The 11,495-nt window shown below is 35.5% G+C and overlaps 2 protein-coding genes across 2 annotated transcripts; both read left to right on the top strand.

Annotated features, from left to right (window-relative positions):
* Positions 1 to 1,318: 1,318 nt before the first annotated feature.
* Positions 1,319 to 3,291, top strand: LOC120329710 (peptide chain release factor 1-like). Its single transcript, XM_039396488.2, has one exon. It carries the CDS (start codon positions 1,928 to 1,930, stop codon positions 3,245 to 3,247), a length of 1,320 nt encoding a protein of 439 aa, XP_039252422.2. The 5' UTR covers positions 1,319 to 1,927; the 3' UTR covers positions 3,248 to 3,291.
* Positions 3,292 to 3,931: 640 nt separating this feature from the next.
* Positions 3,932 to 11,022, top strand: LOC120329709 (uncharacterized). The gene is made up of 9 exons (XM_039396487.2): positions 3,932 to 4,134; positions 4,951 to 5,058; positions 5,258 to 5,567; positions 6,153 to 6,242; positions 6,829 to 7,026; positions 7,824 to 8,072; positions 8,505 to 8,613; positions 9,579 to 10,531; positions 10,848 to 11,022. Exons 1-9 carry the CDS (start codon positions 3,992 to 3,994, stop codon positions 10,992 to 10,994), a joined length of 2,307 nt encoding a protein of 768 aa, XP_039252421.2. The 5' UTR covers positions 3,932 to 3,991; the 3' UTR covers positions 10,995 to 11,022.
* Positions 11,023 to 11,495: the final 473 nt, after the last annotated feature.

Below are 11,495 nucleotides of genomic sequence, written 5' to 3'. Positions count from 1 at the left end.
TGCTCTTCTGATTTCATGATCAATATTCATTTATTTGTTTTTCCGTAAATATATACCATTGTTGCTGTTATGCTGATTATGGCGTCGGATAAACTTATATTAAGACCGTCTTATCGGTTTCCTTCCCCCCGGGACAAATATGCAAATGTTAACTTATCCCAATACTCGTCATAATGAAGATAAAAGTTACGGAAAGTGTAAATATAGATAAGAATATTTTTTTTAACCTCAGTTATTATATAATGACCAGATCGTTGAAACACCTTCAAAAAAAAAATAATATTATTGTAATATTTTGCATTGGCGAGGTGAGGTCAAGGGTCGGGAAATAACCATTGTTGCAGCATGGCTATTAGCTGCAGTTAGTTGCGTAATCTTTTCATTGTATACTTATTCATTGTATGAAATCACCTAAATAACATCACAAAAATAAAATAAAATTTGGACCTCATGCAATAATATTGAAATATATATTTGATTATTTGGATATACCAAAACTATCATTTGTATAAATCCGATTTGGCAATGGATTTGAATTTGGCAAAAAAAAAAAGTTGGGACCTCATATGCTTATGTATGTATATGTCTGCTGACTGACGCATGTAGAATAGGGATATAACATACGGTAACTCGCGTAATTGAGTGGAGTAGGTAGGCTATTACATGTTTCAAGCGGACGAAACACTGCAACATGAAATATTCAATTACAGAATTGCTGAATTGTGAGTTATGATAAAGTTCTGAACTTATAGAATCTGAATGAGTGAATTGTTATCGAACAGTCTGACAGTCGAACTGAATGTTGAAGTGTAGAAGTGACAATTGGCGTAAGTTGGACAAAAAATGAGGATGGACACTTGTCACTCTCCCGTAAGCTAGCCGAGGGCCACACTTACTGAAATGCCTTGATAATACTTAAATATCTGAATATTGGGTCTCGTGTATTTTCGTACCTTTTTCGTAACGTACTTCTAGTGGGAGTAGCATAACAATTTTTTGATATGTCAATCCTAACCCCCATCTGACTACGCCATCCAAAAATTACGTCACTACGAGATCACAATCCCGTCATAGACTGAGCTTGCCAAATATACGTACAATCGCCCGAAATGGCATTGGCGCCGACGCTAAAGAACAGAAGAACTGACCGACGTTATCGATCTCTCTCTTATTGGAATCGTTGCGACGAGTTCATATAGTTTGAAGGGCTCTATTACTTTCAGACTTCACTGTGACGTGGTAATGATGTAATTTTTGGATGGTGTAGTCAGGTGGGGGTTAGGATTGATACGTGAAAAAATTGTCATGCTACGCCCACTAGAAGTATGTTAGGTAGGAACTACATGAGACCCTGAATATCAATGATATAGTGTTCTAAATAACTTATAGTTTAAATTCACTATAGAATCAACAATTATCAGTCAAATAATTCATCATAATTTTTTCTTTTCAAATTCCATAATGCTATCAATGCAAAAAGGCACCCCACTCAGTCGCCTATTACTCAAACAAAATGTTCTTCTCTAAATCATTGCTTGTTACAGTTTTAAGATTTTGATCAATTTATCACTTGCAGTAATATTGTATGTCTCTTTATTTCAATTGATATTATTGTTACCATTTTTTTTATTACTTGTGTCGGTACAATACTTCATGCACGATGGAAATAGAATATCTGAATATGAATCTGTCAAAGTAACATCTATATTTAATTTATTGCATGCATGTCCCATATCACTGTATCAGTTAGGCAGTACAGCAGTAAAGAACTAAAGAAATGTCTCCTACCAAATTTCATCTTATTTATTTTCATATATCTAAATATTCAGATATTGGGGATATTTTTGGAATCTGTGAATTTGCTATTCTGTTGTTCATCAGTTCTAGGTTTGTTATTTAGACTATAATTACAGGATTAACCTGTATTATGTTTCTAACATTCCTCACTCGGACTTGTTGCAATAAATCTCAATTATTACACAAATCAGTTACATGTTGTGGCATTATCAGACATGCTGTTCAATTGTCTACGTCTTCGATTATGAAAGGAGAGAAGATTCACCATAAAGATCTTTTTGATTATTTCAAGTTTGCTTATGGACGTTTAAATATAGAATCTAGCTCAAAGACAAAATGGCCACCTTCATTATTAGAGTTTTTTGGGAGCAATCCTAAGGTTGCGATTCATAAATTGGAAAATTTGAACAATGATATTGATAATCTGTACGGTGTTCATGATAATTTAAAAGAAGTTGAATCTTTTGTATCTGAAGCATTAACTGAAGCTAAATCTGATGAAAAAGATGATTTAATTAAAATTGCAGAAGATGAAAAAGAAGAACTTTTGAAAGAAATAGAGTCATGTAATGAAATAATTGTGTCGAAGCTTTTTGAAATAATGCACGGTGATAATCAAGTTTCCAACGCAGTTCTCGAAGTGTCAGCGGGCGTTGGGGGTCAAGAAGCCATGCTTTTTGCATCAGAATTACTCGAAATGTATCAATCTTTTTGTATAAGATTTGGACATGATTTTGAAATTTTAAATGTCGAGTATACTGATATTGGAGGATTGAAGAAGTCTTCAGCAAATATAAATTTTATAGATAGAAATATGTATCAATTGTTTAAGAATGAGATTGGTACCCATAGGGTACAACGTGTGCCAGAGACAGAAAAAGCTGGACGAATACACACCAGTACAGCATCCGTCGCTTTACTTCCAGTTTTTAGCAATCGAACTGAAACACTTGATGAAAAAGATGTGGAGGTTCAACGTTTTAAACGCTCTAATTCTTCAGGTGGTCAACACGCAAATAAAACTGAATCCGCAATTCGATTAAAACATATTAAAACTGGAAAGATTGTTGAATGTAATGCTACAAGATCTCAACATGATAATAAGGATCGTGCTATGCAAATGCTAGAAGCTATATTAGCATCAGAAAAACATAGTATGCAACAAAGTGCTCTCACTAAAGCTCGTCAACAGCAGGTCAAAAATCGGGAGCGTTCCGATAAAATTAGGACTTATAATTATCATCAAGATCGTGTGACTGATCATAGAATTGGCTTCACTACCCATGGAATTGCAAAGTTTCTTAATGGTGAAACAACTTTGCTTAATTTGATGGAAAAATTAAACAGTAAAACTCAATTGGAAGAATTAAATATTACAAGTAAAATTTTGCTTGATGAAGGACAATTGTTTTTTAATGACAAGAAAGTCAAATCAGCTGTTTCAAAGTAACTATGATCTGATTATGATTGATAGGCTACCGGAAACGATAATTAGTTTTAAAAATGTTGTTGTTAACTTATATTATTATACAGGTACAATCAAATATTTTTTTTTAGTGAACTTGACTTGGCTGCAAATGAATCAGTGGCAGAACCTATTACCTACAGGTTATTACATTACCTAGTGAGTTGCTGATTGCAACTTGAGTTTGTTAAATTATCTACATATTTGACAGGCTACATTTGGCAGGCTACATTTGGTAGGCTACATATTTGGATTATACCTTTTATTAATTGGCTATAAATCTATATTTGGTATAAGAATGCTCTTTATATTGTTTCATGGTGTGAAAATGATGGCAGTTCTATCGAGAGATGTCACTGGGCAGTATTGCAGGCATTTTATTGCAGTATTTAAACTAAATGTGATAAATGTATTGACATTGACCATCCTATTAAAAAAATATTGTTTCTCAGTGTCTCTTTCCGATTGCTAAACATGGCTTTTATAGTCGAAAAGCGTGTTTTTTATAAACAACTGATTGTGAACTCTTGATAATTGAGCATGAAATTTAGCATCTTTTTTTGATATTTTTAAATGCCAATTTTTTGCTATTGTTCACATGTTCCAAGTTCTTTATTACGAATTAGTCAAATATTTATTAATGTCCATAATATTCTAAAATATATTTATGTTTTTTTCATATTTGACTTTTAGTCATAATTTTAAATTTACCTGTTTGAAAAGCCCAAAATGGCTGTGGCTCCTGCTTCAATCGAGGCTGAATTTGCCAGACGGTTAGCTGGAAACGATAAAAGATGTAGGGATAAAGCTCTGAAGAAATTAAGACAGTTTCTCAATCTCAGATCGGCAAAAACAGATGGTGGATTCACGAGGTGTGTATGTTTTTTGTCGTTACATTGTTTTTATCTCAGGCAGAGAATAATAAAAATTAATTCGGTGATGAACAACTTGGTATAATTTACTGTAGATAAAAAAGTTTGATTTTTTTTTCGGGGCTCACTATTCCTAATAATGATAGATTACAATCTATGTGTCTCAATATTACCTACAGTTAAATATTCTGTGATGTTGCAAGTTTTGCACAAATATGCTATGTATTGTTAAATCAGGATTGTAAATAAAATCCTATCCCTATCCATAGCCTTATTATTTTGGCATTGAAAGTTTGAATATTTCGACTCCACTCCTGATTGTTCTAAAAGGCTCTCCATCACCGTGGCTATATTTAACTGGGAGGTTTGAGGTCGTTTTGGCAAATTTAAAATTCCTAATTGTCCAGAGCCTTGTATTGAGTGAATAGGGAGTGATCGTCTAAAACAGAATTTCCCAAACTTTTTGGGCCGCGGAGTGGCGAGGACCCCTGTTTGTGAATCCTAGGTTCACGCCACTTCACGGACCCCCATCCTGAGCCTTATCAATTTCTCTGACTAACCAACGAGGAAAGATAACACAGTGTACAGTACTCTGCATGTATTTTGTCATCATATTGGTAAGAGCTGAAAATGCTGAAAGATTGATCAGACTCTTCATATCCTTGTGGACCCTGTGTGCAGTCATTACGAACCCTCAGGGATCCGCGGACCCCAGTTTGGGAACCCTGATCTGAAGAGTCATAGCCTACTCACTTTATGTTGAGTGGTGTAAAAAAATATTATATTAAACTATGGATATGCGATTTTATTTCATAGAATTGAGATGCTGAGTATCTGGAAAGGATTATTTTACTGCATGTGGATGTCTGATAAACCTCTTGTACAAGAAGATCTTGCAAATAAAATATCAGATCTTTTGCCAGGGTATGTCCATATTCAAATACTGTTAGTCTGTGATACTCCCTAAGTTTTCTTAATGATTTATTTTAATTATTCTTACACCATTTTACAGAAATTTTATTTTGTAATTTTTATAAAATTTCATGACATGTGTTACCTACATCCTGTCTTACGGTAAATGAGTTTGTTTTAAATTTTGTAACATATTTCATTCTGGTTTCAGGCTTTCCAATATAAAAACAGCGATGTTATTTTTTGATACATTTCTTGAAACCATGCAACGTGAATGGAAGGGAATAGATAGACTTCGGATGGATAAATTCTATCTGTTAGTTCGATGCGTCTTGCGAAAAGCTTTTGAGTTTTTAAAAACTCGAAGTTGGGATGCTGGAAACGTAGATTGGCTTCTAGCTATCCTGAAAAATGGACCGATTTGTCCAACAAAACCTGTATCTGGTATGCAGTACCACTTCAGTGACATATATCTGGAAGAATTATCAAAAATATGCAAAGACGAACTAGATTCTCAAATGGTAAGATTTAGTATTTTATTTGTTCAGTCAGGAAGTATGTTTGCCGTCGCATCGCTGATTATTCTGCGTGGGTTCACAGGTACAATCTTGTGGGGGATAATTATGTGCGAGAGGATTACTGAGCTCCTCGCCACCACCATAGGGTGATTCCCATAACAACTTAGTGTCTACGGCCTCCTCCACCATCAAGTCCATGCATCTGAAACAAATACCTGGCTAACTAATCCCATACCCGACATGGATCAATACATAATGCAAGGATTGAGTATACCACAAAATACAACGTCCTATGATAAATGCTTGCCAAATTTGGCATGTTGATGGGCGCTCCAGAAGTGTGTGTACCAATATGGAGGTAACTAATTTTGCTCCTCTATTTTACATCAAGTTGTGTAAAGGGACTTAACCCTATGGGCAGGGGGTATATTCACTTGGCTAACACAGACAGTTCATGAACTCGTAATAGAACTGAAATAGGGAAAATCTGAATAAAAGTATGACCTAACCCTAACCTGGTACCCTCGCTGTGGGAGTAACTGTTGATGCAACAAATGGAATAAACCTACATTGCTTTTTCAAATTTAGGTGTTGAGGTTTTTAGATCCATACTGTATCATTGTGGCAAGTGCAAAGAATTATGACATTGTCAATGCAGTTGCAACCAACGTCTTCCAGGTTTGTGATGTTGATTTTATGTTACATAATAGGATTCGGTGTAACATATTTATCATATGGGAGGGAAATGCATAGAAAAGCTTGATCATATTGTGAACTGCCTCTGCGTAATATCTCACTCTGAGAAATATCGGATGTGGTGCTCTTTTCTGAGCTAGACAAATTTTTAATGAATCAAACTGGGTCCACGGAACCCTGGCGGTCTGTGATGATTGCACAGGGGGTCCGCAACATCTATTCGATCTTCAATGATTGATTTCAATCAAAAAGCCATTGCATCTTTTTGGTTGAGCGTTGTGAACGAATATCCATTGCTGTCAAAAAAGGCAATTACAATTTGATTGTCTTTTGCAACGACCTACATGTTTGAGGCAGCATTTTCAGCTCTTACATATATGATGGCAAAATAATGAAACATTATTCTTCCTCGTTGATTAGACAAAGAAACTGATACGACATTGGATGGAGGTCCGTTAAAACTAAGATTCACAAATAGGGGTCTGCGGCCCAAAAAGTTTGGAAACCCTGTTCTATCTGACTAATTTTTCTTCATATTATTGACCTCTTTGTTATCTTATCTTTCTAGGAACTCATTGATAATTCTAAGCCCGCTCTTGAGTTGCTCGCAGAGGAAGAAGTTTCTATAAATGTTAAAGGTCATACTCAAACAGAAAGTTACGATTCGTCACCAATTACAGCATTGAATGTTGATTATTCCGGACTTGCTGATCGTTTATTTGAACTGGCAAGTCAAGATGGTGTGTTAGCAAGAAATAGAAAAAAGGTAATGCTTTTCGGTGTAGGATGTAGAGATTGCTATTCTTGCTACTATTTGCAGTGACATGCGAAGGAAAGATTCAACACCTTGGTTAACGTAACATGGTAAAAAAACAGAATATACAATAAAAACTACTTTTCGTGAGAAAGCGCATGTGAGAAAGCTGCATACCTGTACATATCTGGTGGGTTTGGTAATACAATAAGCAAGATGGCCCATTCGGGCTGAATTCACATCTAGCTGTGACTCCAAACTCTAAGTTTTAAGAAAGACTCCAGTTTGAAAAAAGTTCAAATTGTGGTAAATTTTGACATCTGGCCCGTCGACTAGAAAAGTTGCCAACCCCTGATCTAGAGTGGGGGCACTGTTGCGCTGATTTCAGGTTTGTTCACAACGTGAAAAAATCGGGATTAGTGCAACATCCCTCATCTCAAATCTTAGAAGTTTAAACCATCCCCGGCTTCCAACTTCAGGAAAACCATACTTTGGCCATAGGCCCTTTTTTATTGTCTGCTGGGAAGGCTTTTTCAATATCTGTTATGAAAGTTTAAAAGTACGATTTCAGCTCAATATTTGTGAAAGTTTTCCTAACTGAGCAGTGCACAATCTTTTACAGTATAGTGAATTGGTGGGGAAATGGTGTTTATTATAACAGGCATTCAAACTGTAACATGCAACACCATCACATTTGAACTTTCATTCAAATCGCAGTCAATTAATCAATGATTTATGTCCACATAGCTGAAGAGTGTTCTTAGTTGGCATGTACTTGATTTTTCAATATGATATGTTGGTTTATTTAGGTCTTTCGAATGGTAGAGAAGTTTCGAGAGCTTGCTCAAGGCCGCGTTCCGCTTAGCGATATTCCAGATGCAGAATATTCATCTGAAGATGAAGTTAAAATGTTGGAAGAAGACTTAGCTAATAAAATCATATCTGAGAGCGGGAAAGAAATGGAAGACAAACGAGAATATCGGAAAACAAAAAGGCGAAAACGAAAAAGACAAATCGAGGATGGTGTAAATAGTGATGATGATTTAATGGTCCCAACGGTAAGCTGTGTGCATTAGGGCTATGGATGCTCATACAGGAGTCTTTATTTGTATTATGTATGGAGTTATGCCAATGGTACAAAATGCGGCACTCCAGAAGTGCGTGTACCAATAATCAATATGGGGGAACTAATTTTGTTCGCCTACTTTGCATCAAGTTGTGTAAAGGGACTGAAACTAAAATGAGGAAAATCTGAATAAAATTATGGCCTAACCCTAACCTGGTACACACACTACGGGAGTACCCAGTATGCATGGCATGCCTGCTAGAGGTATTTGACTTCGGAAAGCAACACAATTTTTTTTACATCTTTCTTATTTTGAAAAAGTCTTTTCAAGTAGAGAAAACATGTTTGAAAATATTTTGTAATTAATTATAGCTTTATAAAGAAACTATTTTCAAATAATAATTGAAATTTTTCGGTTTCACAGGCTATAGATGTAAAGGAAGATATTGATGCCAACACCAGTGAAAGTCTTGAAGATTTTGTGGATTCATCTGAAAATGTTGATACCAATAATAATCAATCATCTATAAATGGTACGGTAACTGTGGATAACTAGAAATTTATCAATATATTTTACAAAAATCAATACTGTACTTCTTGAAATGGATGTTTACACTGAGCATCAGGAGAATGTCTAATCATCAGTAACTTAACACTTATCGTACGTAATAATTACAATTTCCAAGGATATTTATAAACATTATTTATTCTTTTTTTGCTGCTAAAAATGATAATATTTAAATATAAATATTTTGTGTGGGTAAAGTACAGGATGAATTTTAGTGTGGTCAAACGTCAGGGAAACTTACATTGAGGCACTATTTGCAGTTAATATTAAGTTATCTAGATATCTGCCACCCATAGAAAAGCTTTTTTTTATCTCTTCTGTTGACTTTTGTGCAAACCATGATATATGACAGTAATCAAATTTTTCCTGCTACTCTTTAAAAATGATTTGAGCCAAATTTATAGACATTTTCAATTGCAATTTGACTGGTTAAAAATACAAATGGGAAAGTGATTTTCCCTGTGGTTTGAACTGCAAGTTCTGTGTTTTACATTAGCATCTGTGAGATATTTACTTTATCTAATATTTACTGATAATTATTATCAGGTTTAATGCATGAGTAAGTGCCATCTTGTGAAGTATCAGTTCCATTTTCATAGTGATCCCATGCGGGGATGGTTATGTGCGAGAGGATTGCTGGACTCTTTTCCGCCGAACGGTGGTTCATGTAACCGCTGGTCGGTTACGGCCTCCTCCACCATCAGGTTCATGCTTCGAAAACAAATGGCTAACTAATCCCATACCGACATGGAATAGTAAGCGGACGAGAGGCCGTGGTTCGCCATATGGTTAAGTCGTCTTATCAGCTTTCCTATCTCCGGGGATAAATATGTAAATCCTATCCACATATACTCTGCTCCGCGTTTTTTTGTAGAGCTACCGTAATTCCCTACTGACTCACCTACTTTATTTAAATCCTCCTTATTTCAGTCAATTCTACCAAGAAAAAGAAGAAGAAAAAAAAGATTGAACAAAAAACAATCATCATTGGTTCAAATCTTGGGAAAGAAAGTAGCAGCAGCACTTCTGAGCAAGACGTCAATAGTACAGTATCAGAACTTCTTCCAAAAAAGAAAAAGGACAAGAAAAAGGCAAAGATGCTAACTGAAGCGAAAGAAATTTCCAAAACTGAGCCCCAACCTTCCGAAAACATCCCAGATATATTACAAGATATTCAAGAATGTAAACAAGCTTTAGTGAAAAAGTTGAAGCGCAAAGACAAATTGAAATCCAAAAAACAGTTAAAGGTGTGGTTGGATTCTGCAACTCACAATTCACAAGATCAAGAATCCGTAAATGATAGCGTAAAACAGGATAATCCGACTATCGTATGCTCAACAGATGTAGATGGTCATGCCACTAAAGATAACCTTGAATCGTTAAGTAACAATGTTCAAAAACCAAGTACTGCCAAATCTGACAATCATGAAAAACCAGCGTTAAGGAAGCGCAAAAAAAAGAGGAAAAGCTTATTCAAGCCAGAAGTCGTGAATGAAACTGATCCCAATCTATCAACTAACAGCAATGAAATTAGTAATGAAAATGATATCATTGCGAAAAGTCCATCAGTAACAAATTCGAAAAAGAAAAAGCAGAAAAGTGAAGCTCTGGAAGAAGCACCTGAAAGTGACATAAATACATCGGAAACAAAAGTGCCGAAAAAGAAAAATAAGTCCAATGATGCTATTACTGAAGGAGAAAAATTTGCACAAATATCAAATACCAACTCTGTGCCTGCGATATCAACCTTCTTTAAAGTTGCAGCGTCAAAAGTCGATAAGGCGAAGAAAAACAAACACAATGTTGCAGTAAAGAGGAAAATACAGGAACCAGTTGCAGCACATTCACCAAAGAGAGTAGTTTTCGAAATGTCTAAAACACAGGTATGTTACTCATACAGAAAATATGTTTTCATGTGTGTGAGTACCCAAGCGCTCACTTTGTTTTATATTTGGATATTTAGATTGATGTAGCTACACCCACTTTATCTCGAAAATGTCGTGTCACCCTCGTCCCACTTTGCCCTGCCCTGGACAAGTGGGACACAACATTTTTGATACACACCCATAATAGGACTTTCTGTTGCAATGAAGTGCAACCTTGCCGTAAAAGTAAATCATTTGATTGTCTATTTATAAGTTTGTGTTAGTTGCAATTTCTGTGATTGCATATTCATTCTTACTTTTTAATTTATTTCAGATTCAACCATTTAGAAAGTTTGACAAGTCTACTGCTGTTAGCACATCACCTGGTAATGTTGCTTTTGATCCCAGGAAAACTCCAGATTTTGGATTGTTGAAAAAAGGAAGGAATCAAAAAAGAAAAAGTGCTGCTGATTTCTTTTAGTGACTAATAAATACAAGCCTTTCCCCTATTTTTGTATGCTCAGTGTTTGTAATTTAGGCTACATTTTTGCTATAGCGGCGGGATAATAAAGCAGATGTTGAAGTTGGGTGGCATGAAAAAAGGAATATGAATAGAGCTTTCGCCTGCGCACACGCAACAACATGTCACCTCTACAGGAAATGAATCTGATTATTCGAATCTGCAGGGCCATTTGCTTTGCCTGTCATCAAATGCGCTTAGTTTAGAAAAATGTCCAATAGCGGTGCAGCAACAGTCTTCTACACCTAATAAGTTAATTTAGACTCCAAATTCAGCATAATTGTCAACAATAAAACTAGAATTCGGTTGGAAACCGAAGACTTATCGATCGGAGGTTAGGGGATCCACCAAAACAGTGGTCTTACTCCATAGTGACACCGTGTGTACCATCACTAATTAATTATTAACTCGCTAATTATACAACATAATCCATCCAAAATCAATGGGCTTCTGTTCCGAACT

The sequence above is a fragment of the Styela clava genome, chromosome 12 (genome assembly GCF_964204865.1).
Source record: "Styela clava chromosome 12, kaStyClav1.hap1.2, whole genome shotgun sequence".
Lineage (NCBI taxonomy): Eukaryota > Metazoa > Chordata > Ascidiacea > Stolidobranchia > Styelidae > Styela > Styela clava.
This window is presented reverse-complemented; position numbering and strand designations above follow the sequence as displayed.